General features: G+C 37.0%; 1 protein-coding gene across 3 annotated transcripts in view; it reads left to right on the top strand.

Annotated features, from left to right (window-relative positions):
* Window positions 1–23532, top strand: part of elavl2 (ELAV like RNA binding protein 2) — a 41022-nt gene extending 17490 nt beyond the window's left edge. Inside the window, exons 2-8 of one of the 3 annotated variants that reach the window (XM_088015541.1) lie at window positions 2104–2194; window positions 2994–3234; window positions 11707–11810; window positions 14435–14588; window positions 16355–16580; window positions 17062–17100; window positions 20945–23532. In XM_088015541.1, coding sequence (XP_087871667.1) covers window positions 2104–2194; window positions 2994–3234; window positions 11707–11810; window positions 14435–14588; window positions 16355–16580; window positions 17062–17100; window positions 20945–21275 — 1186 coding nt within the window. In that variant the 3' untranslated portion in view covers window positions 21276–23532. Of the gene's footprint in view, window positions 1–2103; window positions 2195–2990; window positions 3235–11706; window positions 11811–14434; window positions 14589–16354; window positions 16581–17061; window positions 17101–20944 lie in introns of all 3 variants that reach the window. The other 2 variants (XM_088015542.1, XM_014990561.2) reach the window with 2 other exon arrangements.
* The last annotated feature ends 479 nt before the right edge of the window (window positions 23533–24011 follow it).

The raw sequence follows: 24011 nt of genomic DNA, 5'->3' as shown, positions 1-24011 counted from the left end.
GTAATCAGTGTTTCTGACATTCTGATGCATTTAATTTCTGGCCTCTTTTAATTTATACAGAGATTTCTGCAAATTGCTTCCCATGAGATGAAGTTATGCTTGTTTGTAGCTGGATGCTGTTCAGTCACAGGCAGAAATGTTCTAAAGGTACTTTGAAGACTGAGCTCACGAATGCAGTATAATACTGTCTTGGCTCCAAAACGGTTCTTATTTTACTCGGTTTTAGAAATTTATTTTTATGGCCCCTTACTGTTTAATTGGCGCTTTCTGTGGTAAATGTGGTGGTGGGGGCAGGAGAAAATCCTACATCCGCATGTTGCATGGCAGTTAAATTACAATTATTTTGAGGCTCACAAAGATTATTTCATGGCTGATTTGCTGGTATTCTAGCAACAGATGTTTTTGACTTTTTGACAATTCAATGAGATGATGTTACTTTGGCACATGAGTTTACTGTACAAGAGCTTTGAGTACACCTAATGTTTTGCAGTATTGCACAACATTTTTAATTCAAATGTACATCATTGCAGGATTTCCCCCAGAAAACTTAAATGCAGTGGCAGGGGAGGGCAAGTCCACCAGTGGCCCTCTGCATTTTGTTAGAAAATGTGAAAAATTGACAGGAGACTTGAAACTAGGACTAGGTAATTATGTGGTATTGGAAGTTTTTTACAACTATTAAACACCAACCATTTAAGGCAAATGCACAAAATTGCTGGTAAAATAAATACCAATTAGTAATCAGATTGTGGATCTTGCAACAAGTGATGTAATGGCAGTCACATTTAAAAGTAAAAGAAATGTAACCTAATAACAATGAGTAAGCATGCTTATATGCTTAACTAAATATTATAAGGTACAAAATTCAAGTGTTTGAAGTTTTCTTGTGATTTTCTAAATCTTTCTGTCCGGTCAGGTTCTGGTTTGCTGGTTGTGATTGGTTCTTTATTCAAGCGAACGGCAGTATTTGGATGAGATACCTGCCTGACTGGTAGTGTGGTTTATGTACATTAGCTTTATGTAGTTGAAAGCGCAGGCGTAGCAAAGTACATGCCTGACCACTTACTAGACAAGCATGGCAGAAATGTAATGCCACACATTATTCTTTCTTTACAAAGATGAATCCGCTTGCATCAGTCTCACTGTTCACTCAACAGAAACCTCTAAGAGCATTTAGCCTTCATAGATGCGCTTTGAGGCTTGTGTTGAGCGTGAGCTGAGCAAGCGTTTAGCCTGTTATACTTGCTGTGTACATGGGTAGAGTACTCTGAAAAGGCAGTAGCCATAGAAGGATCATATAAATACTGCTGCAGGCGAACCTGCTCTGCAAGAGCACCTTTAAGTAAAGCCTGGCAGTCCGGCATGCTTATAATACACTGGGAGAAACCTTTAGTAGCTTTTATTTAAAACAGAAAAGCAACCGTTATTCCTTCTGCTGATATGATTACTTATTACATCACATTTTCTGATGCATAAACTTAAGGCAGCCTAAAAGCTCACCAAGCTTATTGGTTTCCACTTGAGCAGCTTTTTGTACCTTTTTGTCAAGAAGCTAAAATAAGAATTAAGAGGTTATTCAGGTTATCTACTTCAGTAGAGCATGCAGTCATCTGTAAGACATGTTCTTAGCTTTCAGACCATAAATTTAAAATGGCATTGCCTTAATTGGTGATTGGTACTCAGGTTTCCTCACGATTGTTGCTGTTTTACCAGTGGTTATTCAGTTGTGTTCTGTCTGCAAATTAGAGGTATATATTGATAAAATGTACAGATGTTGAAATGTTTGTCACATCTCTATTAGATTGTTTTTTTTTTTTTTCATCTGCTTCAGTGTGCTTTTTGTAGAAAGCTGATCACTTGTCTTTTGTCCATGCTGTTGAGATCAGATTTTTCTTAGATCAAAGCTTTTGACGTTTTAAGGCAGGTCTTGCATAACTTCTGACTGACTTAAACATCTTGTTTTTTTTTTCCTTATTGAAGTGAATGTGCATGGACCTCTTGTAATAAAAATGGCCTTCTCAATCAACCTCCCTACAATAATTGTTTTTTTTCTTTTACCCTTGTTTCTCTAACGTGACGTACTTTTTGTGTCCACATTTTCAGACGACAACTCCAAACTAACATGGCAGTCAGACTGTGCGATGTGGCTTCTCTGCTTAGAAGTGGTTCGTGGGCGCCTGAGCCTTGGACTGGGGTCTGTGGCCATTTTTCACATCTTGAAATCATTTGGCCAGAAGGTCATTTTTGCTCAGGCCATACCAATGATATTGGCATTGTTGTATTCTGATGTTCAAACCAAAGTACTTCTGCTTAAATTTGGGGGGAAATTGCTCATTGTTGGGGCTGAAACTTTCTTAATGGTCAATGTTTTGAATTGGTATGGTCTCAACCTGTTTCCCACTCTTTTCAAATTATATTTCTATGTTTGATGTCTAAGGAGAAATTTTTTTTTTTTGGCATGTCTATGCAGATCAACTTTCTGCACATGGTGAATTTGTTAATAAAGGATGACTCTTCATACATGTTGCTGCCTGTCTCACTGTTCACGCAAGGGCTTTTTGTCCGCTAGTAGTAATTCAATGTTGCTTGTGGCTATATATTTTTTAATTGTGCTGAATAGTCATATTTTTCTCTTTTTTGTTGTAACATTTAATTTTTTATATATTATGTGTCATAAGGGCCTTGAAAAGTTTTGGTTTTTTTAACCAGTAACATCAAATCTCTCGTTCTTATGAAATTGTCAAGATCCTTTTTTTTTTTTAAACTATGCAATTGTTCTGTACTGAATGTCGCACCTTCTTTTTAAAATATAATGCATGAAAGTCATTCCGACATGTAAATTTGGTCAATACCAATCAGCCAATATTTGTTTTACTTCAACAAATCAATATCTTGACGTGTGAAGAGCTTCCTTTCTTAACTGCTGTTTAGTTATTTTATTACCAATATCAATGATAGTATTATTTACATAATTTTCCTTCTCTCTTTAGCAGGTAATTGCAACCATGGAAACACAGCTGTCCAATGGGCCAACATGCAACAACACGAGCAATGGTCCCTCAACAATCTCAAACAACTGCTCCTCGCCAGTAGAGTCGGGGAGCATAGAGGACAGTAAAACTAACTTGATAGTCAACTATCTGCCTCAGAACATGACCCAGGAGGAGCTGAAGAGTTTGTTTGGAAGTATTGGAGAAATCGAATCCTGCAAACTGGTTCGAGACAAAATAACAGGTAAAGTCTGTTTTCTAGTGCTGGCTTGTTTTATTATTTCTGCTGGGGAGCTTTACTGTATGTTTATATGCATTTGGGACATTTAAAGAGGATCAATTATGCAAAATTTAAATTTTTCACGTCTTTTACTTCTATTTAGATCTCTGTATTAAAACGGCTAAAGCACTAAAGAAAATCTTTAGTGTCTGGAAAAGGAGTTCTTCAAAACTCTCTATTGAGTCACAATTGACCACCACTATGACATTGCCTAGCAACTCCAGCTGAGACCATCCACTCACCTTGAGCATGTTTGGTCATCCGGTTTTACTACTGTGTATGTATTGCAGAATGACTGCTGGAAAAGATGTTTAGTAGTGGACTTCTCATCCAGAAACTGCTGCTGCATTCTTGTTAGTTGTGAGAAAGGCTTAACTACTTCTGATTTTGGTTCTGATTCAGGGTCAAAGATGTACAGTTATATAATAGGACACATCGGTTTGCAGCCGTTTTCAAGTGAGTGTAAAAGTTGAGTTGTGTGGCGTGGCCAGCAGCAGCTTATTTGGATTTAAAGTGACAAGAGGCCCTAAGACAGCTTGTTTTGAAAAGAGCTCAAAATAGGCAGAACTAACCTATTTTGTTCTGGACTGAACTGGAAACTGAACTCTTATTATCCAGTAATGATTTTGTGCAAGAATTGTAATGAGCACAATTCATTACAATGCTTCCTTGAACTTATCCTAACCTGTTCAAGGAAGCATAATGGGTCCCCTTTAATCTTACTGGATCTTATATTTTGCTTGCAGTAGGAATATTTTCTACTTGAGCTACAGACTATTGCATTTATTTTTTATCAAATTTGTTTTAATCTAGTTTTCAAATTTTATAAAAATCGCAAGTGATGTCAGTTTTGAATTGATTAAATTTGCTTTTAACACCTGACAAAACTCAGGGTGACATTGATATGAGCAGGCTGATCGCTGAGGCTGCTGTGTTTTACCTGCTGGTTGTTTTTGGTCAAGGTTAGCATGACCTTCCTCTCAGAATTATATCAAATGTTCAAGCAGACCTGCCTTTTGGAAGTGTCTGCTGTTTTTCATTTTGTGTTAACAATTGGTCTGTAAGGGTATCACAATTAATTGTGTGTAATTAATTACACACAATAAGTGTGGCAATCTTTTAAAGGTCAAACAGAATTTCCAAGTGTGTAGTAATTAATTCACTGTTTATTTAAAAGATAAAAAAAAGCATCCATTTATTCTGCTTTTGAAATATTGATCAGTTTAATCTTACATTTTCATACATATTTTTCATACATGGAGTATATAAAGTATGAGTATACGCCAAAACAACTTTTGGAGTATACTGTTTGCTATTGTGTTCGTCATAGAGCTGAAGTTTTGTCCGTCTGGCTGCTTGTGCAGATCCAGAAGTTGGTGCTCAAGAGGTTCTGACCAAAAAAAATCTTCTAAATGGCAAAATATGTCTCTTAAGGTTCGCTAGTTTTCTTTTCTTGTGGTAAATCATCGCCTAGATTGTTGGAGTTCCTGAAATAATTTATACCTGGAATATCTTGTGCTTGTCAAAACTTTTTTGGAAGATATGTTTATGCTTTTAGTTTTTTCTGTACTTTATTTTTCTTTGTACATTGAACTTGACTTGACCTCTGTAATTTGTTGAATTACACTTTCATTTGTAAGTTGCTTACACACGTTGTCTAAGTAGCCTGGATGTTAACGTTGAGCTAGACTTGCACTGGCATCAAAGTAATTTTTTTTCACCCTAGGAAACACTTGACTTGTTGGATTTATATTTTAAATTTAAAAGGTATAAACAGGTGGTATCGTGCAACACAAACAATCCTCATTGGCCTTTGCTGGATATTTGCTGCTAGGCCACCCTCAAAGATTTTGGTGCAGGAATTTCTGTTGCTGTTAAATGCAAGTTGAATGTGTTGTAATTTAGGATTTATGGCCAGTCTCTAACCCAACACTATATGTTTACCAACACATACCATTTTTTAAAAATTCCCTTTTTTTACTTCAAGACTTGAATTGATTTGGGAATAATTAGCAGCTTCATATTATTCAAAGCCTCAAAGTGAAATTTCTCTGGATTGGTCCTCTGATTTTAGCTCTACTTAAAAATCCTCTATCCCTTCCAGACTGTTGCTTTTGTCTCTCCCTTGGCCCGGCTTTAAGCCAGCCTACATCTGTGTATGGGTGCTACATCACATGTTTAGTAATCACCAGAGATGATTACTTCCTCTTTTCCTCTTTTCTTTAAATGTTTATGCTTTGGCTGCTGCTGCAGAAACGGCTCAGTCATTTTGTACATTTTTTTTCTCCTACTGTGGGTAACGGTAACATTTTACTCAAATCTGGGTGTTTGAAAGATTCTTAGCAAGTCTCCTCTTTACTTTAACAACAGCTAAAAATTTGTAAATGGTTTGTTTTAATGCCTCTTGGTTATAAAAAGATGCTAAGGGTGTTTATTTCCCGAAACAAATTGGTTCAGTAAAGGCTTAACGTCTACATTACAATATGCCCTGCAGGTTTAAGTGAAAGTGTCATTTTACTTGCTCATTTGAAAGGCTTGATGCATTTCTTTTGGCTATATTGAATCCAGCCTTGCAAGGTGAAATTAAGTTCATGAACTTGATAACAGGAATGAAATAAAGTATGAATGAGCTGCTTAAAGCAACTTGATACATTAACATTAGTTTCCTGTTTAATAGCATCTGAGGTAAGCTTTTTAATTGTAACATAAGTTGAATGTATATATATATATTTTTTTTTTCCTTCATTTTTATTAAGATGCCAGAACTTGGACTTTCTGCAATTTTAGCACAACTTCATACAAAGTAAAATAAAATTAAACAAAATCTAAGTTAAAGCTCTTATGGGTTAAGTGTCAATTTTGTTCCAATACTTTGACAGCATCACAAATGTACTGTGGATAAGCAGTTCAGTGTTGGTAACTCCAGCTTCAATACACACTTGTAAATATTATGCACTTAGTTTTTATGTAATTGGAGGAAGGTTAGTGCAGGTCAATATCACAAAAGAAAGTACTGGGAAGGAGAAGCAGCTCAGCCAATTGAAGCCTGTTGGGAAGAAAAAAGAAAAAAGTTCCATATACTGCATTTGTACTGGAATGAACCAATAATAAATCGGAGTGCAAAATTACCAGGTGGCCTTAAAAACCTTAAATTATGATTTTATTTTTGTCTGTGCTATGTAGTACAAGTCGCCTGCTTTAGTTTCTGGACTTTATTCCTCATTAGTTTCAAGAGGATAATTGGGGATAATGGAAATTTATGAAAATAGAGCCTTTTTGTATTTTAAATCAAATGTCCACATCTCTTCAGTTGGCTGTATTTGGGAAAGAGCCTCTGACAATACCCTCAGATAATAATCATTCCCTCATTGGCTTATATATAAACTCTGTTCTACCTTAGTTCTTGCTAAAGAATCAAATTACCTATAATTTAGAATTTTCATCATGTACATAAAATCAGAACATCTCAACCCCTCTAGAGTATTTTCCAAAATCTGTACTTGGTGTAACATAGTCTAGACCTAATTTGAGAAACTTAATTTAGAGATTTTGAATCGGACCATCTAAGTTGGTCCAGGTGCCACATAAGGAGCAACCCTGTGAGTCGGTCAGCTTGGCAATGTGTTTTAAAACTGTAGAAAAACATATCGGGCTGAAACTGGTACAGATTTTAAAATAATTGATTATTTTACATTTGTGTAACATAAAACAAACTGAAGGTATATTATGTCTTAACGGAAAACACGATGGAAGAGTTTTTTGTTGAAGTAGCTGCAGTTATGAGTTTGTCCTCTCTGGAGGGTTTTGAGTTTGTTGCTGATAGAAGCTGTTTTTTTTGTTTTTTTTTTCTGCCTCCATTCTTGCATAGGTGGGGTTATTTCTAGTTTATTAGGGTGTTACAACTTTCCCTAATTTCAATTTGGTCTCAAGGTATTTCATAGTGATGTACCATTTTCATCACACCTTGCTGATTACAATTAGTAACTAGATCTAATAAGGCAAGTAGGTAGTTGAAGGGTTGAGACTGCTGGTTTTTATACTGTAAATATTTATTTAAATCAGCCTGCGCTGCTCTCTGTATGAGAAGAATGTAGCAGCAGGAGCAAGATGTAGATGAACAAACTACAACATGCTGCCGTGAAACAAGGATTTAAGTTTTCCAATTGCATTCATGCCCATAAATCATATTCAAGAGATTTCACTTCCTCCCTTTCACCGTGGCAGAATGTTGGACTTACTGTTTTCGTCGTAGTTCTGATTTGTTTGACGTTTGGACGTTGTTCAATTTTGTTCTGAATGTTCAATTGGAAGGATTTTTTTTTAATTTCACACTAGGGCTAGGCTATGTGGGTTAAAAATTATATGTATATGTTTTATAAATCCCAAATTTAATTTACTTTTTTTTTCTCCTCCCTTCTCTTTTCCTTCTATGGAGACAATTGCAGAGACAATTTTCCGAGTCAGGAGCATATTCCTGACTCGGCCTGTCTGTGCTGCTTTCAGCCTATATTACCAGACAACGATTGAAAGAGGAGTGCTTCCTGGGGTGCTGTGGTAGCCCAGGGTTTGGGCACAGCTCACGTGTGGGGGTGCCTTGGTCCTCGACGCGGCTGTCACAGATTCGATTCCGGGCCTGGTGACCTTTGCTGCATGTCTTCCCCCTTCTCTCTTTACCCACTTTCCTGTCAATTCACTGGTATTATCCTGGACATGCTGGTGATGTTTCTACTGCACTGAAATTAAGCTGTTGGCACATCATGACTGTCATGAGATTGTCGTTCAGCAACAGTCTTCAGTCAGGCCTCTTCAAATTTGCTGCTAGACTCCCTGCTACCAGAGATCCGTCTTGCTCACAGATACTTGGATGATACGAGTTACAACAATGAAGTTCTTTGAGATAAGTATTTTTTAAATTGAATTTAGATTAGACTTTACGCATAAAGTGGAGTGCACTATCTGAGGAAGCAAACCCTGGTCCAGCTTAAATGGAGCAAATAATCTGTTATGAAAACCCTTAAAGATGTAAAGAAGGTGACTAGGAACATGTCCCAGGGGTGTACCTGCAGGGTAGACAGGGTTTTTCCCTGTACTAGTAGGTGACGGCAATGTTGGTTGCTGTGGTGATGCGTCCTGTGATCCTAGATTACATTCTATAATAATAAGTGGGAGTAATCCATTATCGAAGGGGAAGCATTTTTGACTTCATCTATGCCTTCAGTTCAGGTTTGTAATTTGGGTAATGACCGTTTAAGCAAACATCCGTATTTCTTTGTAGCTGGATCGGTGATCTGCTGCCTGACGAAGGCTGCAGTTAAAGTATCTTGAGGACTTTGTGCTTTGATTATTCACTTGATATGCATTTGTAGACTTTGCTCATCAGCACAGTAACAATAAAAAAAAATTAAATATTTCTGTTACATCAACTTATTTGTTGCAGCAATATTTTGTATTTTGACTTAAGAGATTAAAAGCACACATTATTTTACACTCATGGTAAAATGTTCAGGCTGTTTAAAGTCTGTCTTGAAATTGTTTATTTTCACTAGTTTAACAGTATGAGCTGGTTTGTTTCTTAATCTACTGTAAAGACTGCAGTATAATTTTATGTTATTGCTTTTATGTGTAGTTGTTTTTGAGTACATGATTTGGATTTTAAAAACTATTCTTTTGTCTTTATTTGTGGGAAGTTATTGAATATCTCCAAACTACGGCTCTCTACGTTGGAAGGTTACTTCTGCGTTGAATGGATTTAGGGTTAAACATTTTGCCTGGTAGAAAGAATGGTTGCGTTTTTTCAGGAGAAACTTTTATAATAGAAAAACTCACAAAGGGTAAAAGTTCTCAGTTCTCAGCCTGGTAGAATGGGAACATCTGGTGAGTGGAAAGTCCTGGGGAGGTTCAACAATTGCATTTTATTAGTCCTTATCTTCTAAAACAGGGATCCAAGAATTTTTGTTTTGTGTTTTGAAAACTGATGCCAATGGGCAACACTGAGTTGATCACAAAATACACTCCCACTCAGTTTGACTTGCCCAAAACCATGCAGTTAGTGCATTAAGAACCTGTGGAAGCTGTCTCATATGTGCTTGGCTCTGGAAAGGACTTTCACTGCCAGACACATCTCCAAATGTCTTGTTGTTGATACGATTTGGGAGAAGTAGGTGGGCGAGGAGGTCTATTGTTTCTGTGTCAGACTGTGCACAGCACCCTGGTGTGCATTTTCTCCTTTTTTCCCCCTCCTGCGGTTGCAAACTTAACAAAGGACCCAGGAGGGAGTCTGTCAGTTGCAGAGTAATCAAATGTCAGCTTAAGGTCCAGACCCATTAAGGAATCTTGGCTCGAGAAATGTTATCATGCTGAAAGCTTAAAAGAAGAAAGTTCACATGAAAACATAAATGTCTTTGGAGTGATTTCATGGTGTAGCAGAATGGATGAGTGAGCAGGTATTAACCACACTCTGGGATTGAAAGTACAATACAGCTGTGCGGCGTTATCCAGTGACTCAAGTTTTGTTTCCACTTTGCTTATGGTGTTTTAAGAGCACAGTTTTTATCTCGCTTTTAGCACAGAGATTACAGCCAAATTTACGAAACATTCTCACTGATCTACAACTTTAAGCATGCCTTTCATTTAAAACCTCCAAAAGCACGTGAAATAAAACTGGGCATTTGGGAACAAAGTTCCAAACGGGTACTGTTGGATATGAAACGCAGGACTGGAACAGTTCTGTTTATTATAATACTATTGAGACCTGATGGACATAAACCCCAAAGTATCTGCTGTAGGAGTTTCTCCAAGAAGTTGTCCTGTTAATAAGATAAAGTGTTTAAATTTATAAACCAGACATCAATTAAAATTAGTGTCTTACCTGGAAAACCTTGAGGCTGATTAAACCCCTCAAGTTGCTTTGATAATGAGATAATAATAGTCTTGTCGCTAAAGCTGCTGTTTGCTCTTTTTTTATTCCTAAACCTCAGCATTGGCTTGCTCCAGTTTTGAGCTTCAGATATTTCATTTAATTTTTTCGACGGAAGGTGTTTTGAGCTGAGGCGACAGCGCTACGAGTAGAAATGTCCTTTTGCCATTTTATGCAGGAAATGTAGGTCAAATTACTGAAAGCAGAGGTTCTTAAAAGAAAACTAAGAGTGTTCACTCCTTTTTTGTACGTTTTCCAAACAACTAGTTTTCCAGTTACAGAAATGGGCAGTTGTGCTCAGTTGCTTATATATTCTAGATCAGGCGTGTTGATCACCAGCTTTTACGGGCTGTCATCTTTCGTCGCATCCCTGGCTTTACACCCCTGAGTTTAATGGATAATTGCCTCATCATTCAGTCAAGTTCTCCAGAGTCCTGTTGTTGCACTAAATATTTGATTCAGGTGTGCTGAAGTAGAACCAAATGACAGTTGCAGGATTCTGGCCTTGAAGACTAGAGTTTTTCACTTCTGTGCAACAGTATCTGAATAATTGTACTCTGGAATCTGTTAGAAAGATGTGTGGCTTCGAAGCCTTCTGGTCAGAAAAGTTCATTTTACAACTCTTGGAAAAACTGAAAGACTTATTTCTGGTTCTGTCTTTGTCAACTTTCCTAGTCCAATAGCTGCTGGAATTTCAGAGAAAGCAAAAATATTGTGGACACTGACATTTTCCCCTCCAATATTTAAAAAATCAATCCCTTAGTTCTTGGCATGCAGGGTAATAGTTAATAGGTAAAAAAAAAAAAAAACTGGAGAACTTCAGTGCTGTTGTAATAATTTCAGATTTAAGGTTGCACAATAGCCTCAGTGTGTGTAATATTCAGAGTGCATCAGGCTGTTTGGAGTACAACAATTGTTTGCTAATGTATTCAGATTTATGAACTTGCATTCTCACGGCAGCAGGAACAAGAGACATTGCCCAAAATGCGAAAGCTTACAGAGTGATGGACACACAGATGAGAACTGAAGGAAAGAAGAAATCTCATGGTTATTTCAATATTTGTAAATGGTGTTGCCATTGCAAGATTTTTTTTTTTAAATATTGGGCAGCTCTAGTTTGTGCATAGTTGGTGCTGATTATTGTGCAGTTTGAGATGAGCTGAATAAATTAAAATATTTCTTTGTCATGGATTGTAACTTGAAACCTTTTGGTTGTAGAGCATATTTGAGATTCCTACCATGAGTTTTTCAAGCAGGTCATTTAAAAATTGACTTCTGACCTGAATAACTGTATAATCTGACAAAGATAACGCTGTTCTCTGCAACTTACCTCAGTCTGTTGGCTTCCGTAAAATGGCACTTGATCTTTTTCCACAATTGCATTCGCCCATGACTCATAAGTCATTGTATCCACATTATGTTGAAATGTCAGTCTTTGTAATGGCTTTTTTTTCTTTCTTCTTCTTCTTACCCTGTTTTTACACTTTGAGTCTGAAACGTTTTATTGTTGTGTTTTGCAGGGCAGAGCTTAGGTTATGGATTTGTCAATTATGTGGATCCTAAAGATGCAGAAAAGGCCATCAATACCTTAAACGGCTTGAGACTTCAGACTAAAACCATCAAGGTAAGTTATCAAGGTACAAGAGAACTCCTACAGTATGTGCTGCTCATATCTACATCTACCGAGTTGAGCTGAGGCATTATAATGCCGGAGCAATGTGGGGCGGTAAGGGAGCCTATTGTTAATCTGGGCACAGACGGCTTTGCTTGGTCCTCAAGTAGAGCAGAACTGTTTCTATGGTTGCATGTGAACTAGCTCTGCTGTATGCCTTTACAGGGAGGCAGCTGCCATTAGCATTCATCATGGCACTCGACACGCTTGTGGGGGGAAAACTCATTTGCTCCATGTAGTTGTATTGGAATGTGGACAGTAGAGTTAGATTTATCTTTAGTGCTCATATATATATATATATATATATATATATATATATATATATATATATATATATATATATATATATATATATATATTTTTTTTTTTTTTTTTTTTTTTACTGAAGTAAATCTTAAGTGACTTTTTGCTTGAAAAAACTTTAAGCTGCATGTTTTTTTTGTTTTTTTTTTGTTCAGTGTTTTAAAAATTGGCATTGATATCGCATGTTATAAACCATATTGCTTTGTTTTCACAAGCGGAGCAGGCACATTGCTTTTCTTCATGTCTGTGCCTCAGTTAATCTCCCAGTTTGTGCCCCTGAAAGTAGGACATGGTAACGTTTCTTTGTGTCTCGCGTCTAAAGTTCTCTCGCTGCACCGTCAGATGTGCAAATAAACCATAGTCTGCTGAAGGAGCACCCTTTCTGTGCATTTGCATCAAATAAAGTGAGAAGGTGAGGCTGATGGAGGCAGAGGTGAGAGGACAGCGTATTCTGGATCCTGTCATGAAGCTGCAGCTTTTACACTTTTTGCATTCATGTCAGTACAGATTTTGGGGTGTGCTCATCAAATGGTTTGACTGTTCTTCTACCATAAAAGGAGGCATTTTACACCATTACTGCATTAAAGCAGAATGTAGAATAACTGCACCACTCTGATAATTAAATCGGTCCAGTCCAACATTCCTAAAATGAAAAAATAAACGGCTGCATTTGAACTTGATACGTTCCTCATCTCTCATTGGTTAAATGTCTGCTTGCCTGAAAAATGAGCTGGAGAACTGAAGAAAAATGAATTGGACTACTGAGGGGTATAATGACATATTGATTCGCGAGGCATTTTTGCTTGTCAGTTTATGGATAAATGTGTTTATAATGCATTATTTTATCTAATTGATTTCTACTGGCAATTCAGATAAGTCTTGACTTTGGAAAGGAATGGATGATATTGGCCATAAAGAGCTGCCATGTTAAAATGTCATTTTAAGAGCTGTCTAGATGGGCTTGGTGCTGCCATTGCTTTTGGATCTTGAAAGTGTATTTTCTTTTTTACAGTGTTAAATTAAATGCTGTTAATTTAACAAAGATTAGACTGATTTGATCATTGCTCAGTTGATGTGCCCAAAATTTTTACTCTTAATTCAAAGGTGAATTTCTAGTGATTCCCCAAGCAGTTGAACTGATGACTCTATTGTTGTTATTTCTAAACAAAGAACACTTAAAATGCTAGTGTTCAAAATTACAGGTGTTTTCCAAAGTGAAGTCCAAAATGGCAAATCTTTGAAGATATTTAAAAAATATTTTATGACAGATAACACTGAAGTATCACCTTTGACAGGTAAAAATTACAGTAGTTGAAACATAAAATTTAAATGAGGGCATACAACATGACCTTTTTGAAACCTGACCAAGTTTGGTACCAAATGGCCAAAACTTCAAAGGTTGAAGTGACCTGCACCTCTGAAGTCTAACCGTAGGCGTTGGCCACTTGAATGAAAGCCTATCAATGGGATCTGCAGCTTCCATTTCAACAAATGTGGCCTGGCAGCATTTATTGTGTTTACAGATCAGAAAAATAACAGAATTTTTAATTTCTCAAGGATTGATCCAGCTGAAAAGCTTGTGATTCAGTCTCCAACCAAATTCTCTTCATTTCTAATATTAGCCTGTTGGTTGGATTTTCACTGCAATTGATCTCCAAAACTGATGTCATGATTAATGTAGGAAGAAAAAAAAGTAAGAAAATATAAAATGTTGCTCAATTATAACTTATGTCACATTCACAATATTTAATAGTTTTATGGCAGTCGTGAGTTAACCTAATATTGTGCAGTCTTGTTTATAGTTTAGCTTTTTTTTGTAGCTGTAATTTTTCTTCACTTGGCAAATGATGGTGAAAAGCAATTTATTAATGATTATTAATTTTAATTCACCTTCCTGAAATGAAATGAGGCTTTGCTTTAAAACTGTATCTGATGGTTTTCAATTGAGTTTTTCATCTGTTAAACTCTGTCATTGAGTTGAAAATGGGTTTAACAGACTGGGTAGGCTAAAATATTTTGGAGTTTATTAATCTAAATTGGTGTACAAGTTAAAGTTGTTTCTCTGCTTCTACTGATGCAGTTTAATATGATCTAGTCTAATATGATCTAGGTAAATGCTACCAAGTATTGTTTGCATTGAAGGTGTCCCCTTCTACAATTTAATATCAGTGACTGGCAGCCTACCCAGTCAGTAGGCAGTCTATAATGAGTTAATCACCAGGTGCTGCTGTGATGTTTATCTTGTGGTGCTCATGTAAGCTTTCCCACTGCAGGTTTCCTATGCGCGCCCAAGCTCCGCTTCTATAAGAGATGCAAATTTGTACGTCAGTGGCTTACCAAAAACCATGACGCAGAAAGAACTTGAACAGCTCTTCTCCCAGTACGGACGAATTATTACCTCGCGTATCCTGGTGGACCAGGTGACCGGTGAGTAGAACAGGACTACCTCCCCCTGTGTTTTTTTTAACTTTCACATTTTTTTCCCCTTTCGGCTTCTCCCTTTGGGAATACTGAACAAAAAGACGCCGCCTGAGCTGAGAAATGCATCAGAGGTGCTGGTGTGAGACTCTTCCCCAAAATGCAATTTTCCACTAGAGCTGTTCATAAATATGCATCGACAGAATATGAAAGTGGCGGCTGTAAAGTAGCAGGAGTCGGTGCTTTAAATTTTCTTTCTACTTCAGCCTCTTCTCTTCACATTTGCCTTTTTAAATTTTTGGATTCCATTCTCCAAGGTCTACATGTGATGCCTGTACTTAGACTACTTATGATGTTTCTCAGGCATCATTTAAAAGCAGAATCCTTATTTTTTTTAAAAACAAAATGGATCTGCTCATATTTATTTATTTATTTTTTGTTTATTTTTCTCTCTCCCAGTAGATGGGTACAGAATCCTTTTGCATTAATTTTGGGCAAGTTTATTTTTCAAAGAAATCACACATTCCAGGGCTGTTCACATGTTCTCTTGCTCTCCTGCTAGTGCCTGCTCTTAAAATTAGAGAGCAGGCACCAATCCCTTTACATTCACACAAATTCAACAAGACGGTTTCTCTAAGATGCAAATTTAAGACAAAATTGTGATTAGACTCTTTAAGTGCCTGATTACACGTCACCCACTAAAGAGTGAGTGATGTGCTCCCTTCACATTAATCTTTTTTATACAACATTGTCTGTTTGTCAATTTGTAACATGAGGAATGCGTAAACTTAGTCAAAAACCTTTAGAAAAACCTGCAGATGTTTCCAAAAGGCAGTTTTAAACAAATGAACAATGATTGCAATAATTTCATTATGGAGAAATAAAAGCTGAAATGATTGTAAAAGCTGAAATCCCGAAAGTGACACAGCAAAGCTGTGCAATACGTTTTAGGGAAAAGTAAACAAAAGCACACCATTTTCACTTAAATACTGAAAGCAAAAGCAAAAGTCAGCTTCTTGGATCAATTTGCAAATGTGGGAAGAAGATTGAGTCTGCAGTGAACCCAACTTATATGTGTTAGGGTCTCAGAAAGATCTGTGAATACCAACTCCAACTTATTTACAGAAAAATTCACTTAGTCATGGATTTTTAATTTTTAATTTTTTTTATCTTTATCTAAATTTATGATGCAGTTTGGGAAGCTGAAATACCAAGGTACAGTGAGGGTTGGCAAGCTATTGGCTGGCCTTTGCAAAGCCACTAATCCAGTGGTGACATTAATTTTTCTTGAGCTTCAAGGTCAGTAGGTCAGTAACACTACTGGCTTCTGCAGTAGTATTAAAATGGCTTCAATTGTGTATTGATGTACATTAAGGTATAGTTATCTGGAATATTAAAATAGGCATCTGTTGTTGGGGTGGGTCTCAAGTATTTGTGGATTTCAGCTATTCACAGGCAGCTGTGGTCACTCAACCTGCAAATACTGGGAGAGTCCACTGTACATGAGCTGAGCAAATAATTTGACAATGGAACATAGACATTTTTTAGCTATCAAAGCAACCGTGTAAAATTTGTAGTTTAAACGTCTTTTGGCTCAAGGGTTGCAGAAGTATCTGCTTAAAAGGAATAAAAATAAAAGGAACCCTAAAAGAGATAAATTTTGCATGTGCACACTGGCAGAAGTAACTGGTGTTTCAATAACATGGGGTTCTAGATGTATAACTTTTTTCTTTTCTTGTCAAAGGTTTGTTACATGAGTGTTCTGCTCTCCTTAGGCGTTTCCAGGGGGGTCGGCTTCATCCGTTTTGACCGGCGAGTTGAGGCTGAGGAGGCAATCAAGGGTCTGAACTGTCAGAAGCCACCCGGTGCAACCGAACCCATTACAGTCAAGTTTGCAAACAACCCGAGCCAGAAGACCAGTCAGGCGCTGCTGTCTCAGCTGTATCAGTCTCCCAATCGAAGGTACCCAGGACCCCTCGCACAGCAGGCACAACGTTTCAGGTAAAAGGGACTCATCTAAACAGAAGTAAATCTGATCAGAGACAACCTGAACGAATGATTCAACCCCATCATTACATTCACCACCATATCCCCTCCTCATCCCCTCATATTTTACTTTATTTTATTCTTTTCAAATATAGAAAATGATGAATCCTGGGTCGGTGTGTTAATTTAAAAACATTTCCAGCCCACTCACCATACTGATCTCTAAAGAGTTTCTTGTAACATGCTGCTAAAGCCCTTTTTAAAAGCTCTGTGTAAACTGCATGTCTCCTGTTGACTAAGCTGTGTAGGTTGATTATTGAAAAATAAGTACAGTCAGCGGGTTATTAAAGGTCATAATAGTCCTGGGATCCCCATGAGTGGAACAACTGACTTTAATCATTGTATCGAAACCATTTTTTGTCTGTCATCTTCTCAAAATGCATCATTTCCAGCAAAGCTTTTCACTTACTGAAATGTTTGTTCTGTTTTCCTCAAGGTTGGACAATTTGCTGAACATGGCCTATGGAGTCAAAAGGTAATCATATTTTCTTTTGAAATCTGTTTTAATTGGTCCTCAGGGATCACTGACCTAATGGGAGGGCTTATTTTGTTGCGTAGGTAGTTGATGCTTCACAAGGTCGACCTAATTCAATAAGGGGACAGAATGCATGAACAGATACAGAGTGTAATTTATTCACAGAAATCAGTAGGAGTGAATATTAATATTTAAAGATTGTGAGTAAGACTAAAAGGTTGATTTGTGGAGTGAGAAGAGGCTCTAATGGTACAATCAAGAGGACCCTGAATTGAGGTCTCTAAATATTACCTGGTGCCCAATAAAACCAGCTGACTATCTTTTAGTACATCTGTAAACTCTGTTCAAAAGTTCTGAGTAAATTCTGTTGGTTATACATAAATAACCAACACATAAAATTGATGTTAAAATCTTGACAGTAGCTCACACACTGCCATACATGTAAGGGTGTCTGTTGTGAGTGTTGGGGGGGGGGGGGGACTCTTAAAAACTGCCCTTAAAAGCTACACTATTTGAAATGGGTATCAGGATACCAGTCGCATAAAGATGTGATTTGTTTTGCTAAAACTGCACACAGTAACTGCTTTTAATCATACTATTGAATTATTTTACATTTGACATAAAATTAAACTGGTTGACAGCACTGCCTGTGTTTTTAATTACAAATTTAATTAACAAATTCAAATACATTTTTTCTCAAATGATGCGATAAGTAATTCCCTCCTCACACAATTTTTACAGTAATCATATGGGCCTCGTGCATAAGGTTCCTTTTGGCAAATTTTGAACAGTGCAATGAACAAAAAATGTGTATAAATCTGTACATGTGGCTGCACACAATCCCTTTAGGTAAAATAGTGCAGCTGCTGCGTGGACCGCCCTGTTCCCACCCATAAGTACCTATGCAAATTAGTATAAATACTCAGAAGGCTTCCGCGTGGGCTGGACGATGAAGCAATAGCTATTATAATACACATGGCCAATATCACTAGAAAATATGTCTGAATACACAGTGCATTTACCTAGTTTTGCCACCATGCCACAAAATAAGAGAAAAAGAGAAGCAGCTAAAGAGGAAATTGTGGATAAAAGGAAAAGTCATGTCAGTTTTTTTTTTTTTTTGGCTTAAATGTCCAAAATACTGCAAATTATCTAGTCACTGGTAAGAAATGCTTACATCATGATGCATTTTTTGAGCCCTATCGCTCAGCCCTAGCTCCCACCTCGTCTTTGAGTAACCATGGCAACAGTCAACTAGTTTCAACAAAGTTTACATTCAGTTTTTAGTCAAATTTTGATATTTCTTTGTGGAAAATGGATCAGGTAAATTGTTCCACTTGATAAATTGTGTTACAAAGACACAATTTTGAAATCTTAGAATTTTTTTTTTTTTTAATTAATTGCATTTCTGACTTGCGTGTAATATCTTTCTGAAATTTGGAATTTACCATAGTAAGTTCACACACTAAAACTGAATTATTTTTTATGGATGAATGTTTAAAAATCCAAAACCATTGACCACCTGAAGGTTTTCTTAAAAAAAAGTTTCTGTGGTAATACATCGTTTAGTATTTGCATTATATTTTGTTATGTACTTCATCCTAAGATGCATATTCATGGACAAACAAAAGGCATTCTGTGATTGGTTTGAAGTCACTGTGGGCTTGATGTTTGTATGGATAAACATCCATTAGAAACAGCACAGTCGAAGTTTCCCCTAAAGTGCTCATTCAAACCTAGGCATGCAGAACCGTGACACATGAAGGTCACATTTCTGGATTACTGTTTACATCACAAAGACCTACATTTTACAATCATCCCTGCTATTGCACAAAATTGCGTGCCTATATTTTGAGCTTCACTTTTCCTACCTTGATCTATTATGGACAGCCGTGTTCTGTTTAAACTTGGTTGCATCAGACACCTTTCAGGATTTGCCAGAGTATTGGTGTTGTTTCCTCAAGTGTGATTGAAGTCCAGCTTTCTGAAAGCTCAAAGGGCCATCAGCAGCAACAATACACTTGTGATTTCATGTCTGCCTCGCTCCTCTGCGTACGTCTTCGTTGCCAAATCTATCTGTGGGTCCTTGATGCTCTGAGCACACCTGTCACAGTGGATGTTCCCTGAGAGGCCAACTGGAGCAGCTAATCCTGTGTGACACCTGCTGCAATAATTTATAGGCTTTCCAAGCACTCTGAATTTTGTTTCCCAAAACCGCAAAACCACACTCACTAATGGCCAGGGCTTTTTTATGCCGCTTTATTTTGGTCTAAGGAAAAACTTAAACTGTAATGGGATATGGATTTTCAGTTATGCTGTGCCTTTGATTTCAAGGGATTTTTTTTTTAGGAATCATAGCTTGAAAAGCAGCTGTTTTTTTAACAAGTGTGGAAAGCTGTATTTTCTGGCTGACTTGTGAGATTAAGCATCGACTCGTATGAGATTCAGCCTGAAGAGCCTTGAGCAAAAAGGTCAGTTTGAAGGCGTTGCAGTGTTGATCAAAAAATCCAATGAAAAGTTTAAAAAAAGAAAAATCATCACAATTAATTGAAATTCAAAGAACAAGTGCAACTTGTTGTTGCTTCTAAGGTCATATTTCTTTAATATATTCTGATAACTATCACAGATAAAAAGGCCCGTCTTTGGCTATCAAACTACATACCTTGTGACTTGTCCATAAAAGTAATTCCACTTGAAGGATGGGTTGTAGCTTTCTATGGAGATGGGCGTGCTTATGAAATTTTATGTACAAAGATTAAAATTGACAGCTGATGTTGCAGTACCACTGGTCTAAGTCATGAGGTTACAAGGAGTCCTGACCATGGTCAGAGTTGCGCTCCTAGAAGAGTTCCTAAACTGAGGATACTCCAGTGACCTTCTCTGTGCCCCTAATTGTTCTCTGCTCGGCCCTTTGAGCTTTGTTTTTGCAAATGGAGTTGCAAAGCTGAGATGCAGAATGTAATAGTTAAAAAAAAGTAATGAAAAGGCCCATTATGATCAAGCATCATAATTTTAAGGCATTTAATTCTCACACCATTAGTTTACGTTAAAGGTCAAACTCCATGATATATGTGTCATTTCATTTGTGTGAACTTCTTTGCAATTACAAAGTGCTTGGTTGAATTTTTTATTTTTTTGGTCAAATATGCTGGCATAGTAAGCTTATTGACGATGATTACTGACATGGTTTTTGTGGAACACCTGCATCTTAAGGACTTGGTCCAGCAACAATCACTGTTGGTGGGGAACCTCATTTGTAGTTAATGTAGAGGTTAGTTAATGGCTATCCAATAATCTGTTATAGCCCAGCTGTTTGAAAATGCAAAATTATTCCAGCTGCTCTAAACATGTCCATCCTATCAACAAAGAATCACTGTTGAATGTTTACTGGAAGTAGAGATCCCTAAAATCAGACCTCTTGGTTCATTACAATTCATGTTATACTTGAGCTAAAATACAGGTCCACAATTTTAAATATCTGGGTCCTCTTAACGAGTGTTTTTTGTAACATATTGATTTTTAAAGGTAAAGGGAAAGTCTAGGATGAGATTCAAACAGAACTTTAATGTTCTCTTGGTTTTGGAAGATTTTCCATTTTATGATTCACAATCTGATGCACTCCTATAGCAAAGTGAGGTTTTGAATACATTTTTTTCCCTCTTCATTGCAGTGAATGGTAAAAGCACTGTAAGTAAGGATGAAGGATGGATGCAGCTGAACCCTGTAGACAATTGTCAGATTTGATTAAAAACTGATCTTTGTTTAAACGGGCTGTTCTGTTCTCATTCTGGTTTTGCCTTGAACCATGTTTGGGATTTTTCTTTTTTGTTGTTTTTTTTTTCAGCCGGTTCTCCCCCATGGCCATTGACGGGGTGACCAGTCTGGCTGGCATCAACATCCCGGGGCACGCGGGGACCGGCTGGTGCATCTTCGTCTACAACTTGGCTCCAGACGCGGACGAAAGCATCCTGTGGCAGATGTTCGGGCCTTTCGGCGCCGTCACAAACGTCAAGGTCATCCGCGACTTCAACACAAACAAGTGCAAAGGATTTGGTTTTGTCACCATGACTAATTACGACGAGGCGGCCGTGGCCATTGCCAGCTTGAACGGATACCGCCTCGGGGACAGAGTTCTGCAAGTCTCATTCAAAACCAACAAAACACACAAAGCCTAAAAAAAAAAAAAAAAAAACCCGCTGAGATTGTTTCTAGAAAACTCACCAAGGAAAAAGAAAATGGAAGCATATTGACCGTAACTTTCTACATTAGTAAAACATCTTTGTAATCCATATTTAGAGTCCAACAATGTTTTTGTTTTTCCTCATTGCGACACTTTGACTATTTTAATTGGTTTAAAGCAGAAAAAAACCCCAGCAGGATTTAAAACCTGACATTGAATCTCGCTGTCTTCACAGATGGATCACCTATAAGGTTACTACAGTTTTCTTGACTTTTCTTGCACATTACTTTTGATACCATTAGTCTCGTAAGGCTTATGTGTTGTGATTTTTTCTTTGTGTCCTGATTTGCCATCGGTGCGTTACGCTTTGAGTGGTTAGCAAGTACTTATTTTGAGCCGTTTCTGTTAGTTTATTGTACTGAGTTGGTAATTGGTTGGCTGCATAATGTTGCTTCTTGTAATCCTAACGGATAAAAAGACAAAAAAAATTCTTAAAGCAGTACCTTGCCAAAGAGCTAAGAACCTCTTTGATGTGGGTTTAAAAAAAAAGCATCTATTTTTATAAAAGAAAAATTTGGAGAAACTTTTTACTGGACCTGGAACAAAATATTTTGACTTGGATACTTTGAGAAATATCTTCATATGACACCTTGTGAGCTTTTGAACTTTAAATGGAAAGTTTGCAGTGGTTGATGTTTCTGGAGAGATTTATGATGTAAAAGATACCTTTTGAGATCTTTGTATTACCTTTAGATTACAGAATCGGCACCAGTGCTGGTTTCATTTGTAAATCATCTTGTGGGTCCTCCTTCATCCCAGTGGTCTGCTCGACTACAAACTCGCTTTTCTGATTTTTAGATTTGGAAACTGACAAAAATAAAGATAAAACATTTATTTGCTTAAAAAAAAAGTGCATGCAAAATTACAGTAAGGAGAGATCTTAAAAGGCTCTGGGGGATTAAAATCAGTTCTTCCTCTAAGATTTCCTTCAGATGGAGCTCATGGTGTTTTTGTGGTGTACCTACGGTATCATTAGACGGATTTTTGTCTTAATATCGACCATTAGGGGTTTTTACATACTTTGTATGAAAGATTGTGGATAAGCTGATGATGGCAGCCGCATTTAAAAAGAAAGTCCGAAGAATCAAACGGATAACTTCTGAGCTTTGAGCTTTGTAAATAAGTCTTTTTCTTTCTTTTTTTATGTTGTATTAAGCAGACCTTTTTTTTGTTCTAGGTTAGACTTTGTTGGAAAGTGTGATTATACCTTTTTTTTTTTTCCCCAAGTATGTAAGATATTGTTTTTGAAGCCTTTAATTTCCCTGAGGTTAAGATTTTATTTGTCGTCCTATGGACTAGCATTTCAGTGCATCAAATATGTTGGTTGTTTGGTCTGTAGATAGTCTTGCTTTGTTGAAAAAAAGTATTAAAGTATAGACATTTTTTTTTTTTAATATATATATAAACATTATAGATATATATTTATGTGGTAAAGAATGGATATAAACCACAGTTTGGAAAAACTTTGATTTCTTTCATACTCATATATATGTAATGCATATAACCTGTCTTTAAAATCGTAAAAAGGTGTATATTGCTTTATAATGTTTGGGGAAGGACAGTGAAGCAGTTGCATTAACGTCGACAAAAACCATTTTTAAAAAAAGAAAAAGAAATTGGCTGCTAAATTTCCTTAAACAAGATCATCATGACCAAACGTCTAGATGCACTGATTACTGCACCTGCATCCTGGTTGGTGTTTCAGCCAGTTACTAGTCATGCTTCCCCCCTCAAACGAGCAGCGTGCTATGCATTATAGAGTTCTTTGCAACTGCTTTTTTTTGTTTATTTTCTTTATCTATTTCCTCCTTTTGTTGTTACTTGTAAAAGTTAAACTTTAAGTCAAGATGAGTTGTGATACTTGCTGCTGTGGGGGGAGACGGGGAGCACATTTTTCACGCCCGACTTACCGCCGTTAATCTTTTTCATTTAGAAACCTTTTAATGATGGTTTGGTCTTTGCGAATTTTGCCAATGGTCCGGCGTGAAAAAACCGCTCCCTCCAACCCTGTCTATCTCACTACTTAATGGGATTATTTATTTGAAGTTGTATAGTCGAACTTGGTTTACAGCATTTTTGGAGCAGAATATCTTTTGACTATTTAAGAGGATGTACATGTTCTTTACTTTGTGTTTGGATACTTTGGATTTTTTCAATGTTCAGTACATCAATAAATAAGTTTGAAGGGCAAAGCATTGCTTGATCTTTTTTTTTTTTCTCCGGCCAAAAATGTATAATTTTATTCTTTAGATTGCAATTGGTGATTTCCATTCCACTTGACGCCTACAATAAATCCAGGATTCTTATAAAGTTTCTGTTTGGGGATTTTAAGCATTAAGCAGCTGGTTTGGTCAGTCACTGACGGCCACAGCACTGGCCATCGATCAACTGATGCTCCTGAAGTTGAAAATGGGGTACAATATATTGGTGAGTTATTCAACCTCCATATGTTGCCTAAAGTTTTGGTTCATCTCTCCAAATCATGAACTTGTTGGTCACATCCGTGACCTCAGGTGAAAACTGCAGGCTGTTTCTAAAAACGGTAGTGGGAATAATGAGCAAGTCAGAAGACCTGTAAATTCCTGTGGGGTACACCTATCGAGCAGCATCTCGAAATTTTCTCACAACCTAACCTAAGCAGAGAGGGGTTCCTTTACTTTCAGTATTTTTT

Source organism: Poecilia mexicana, unplaced genomic scaffold (assembly GCF_051168715.1).
Source record: "Poecilia mexicana isolate PSO_F unplaced genomic scaffold, ASM5116871v1 scaffold_18, whole genome shotgun sequence".
NCBI classification, from domain to species: Eukaryota; Metazoa; Chordata; class Actinopteri; order Cyprinodontiformes; family Poeciliidae; genus Poecilia; species Poecilia mexicana.
The sequence above is the reverse complement of the archived record's forward strand: the minus strand, read 5'-3'. Positions and strand labels throughout refer to the sequence as shown.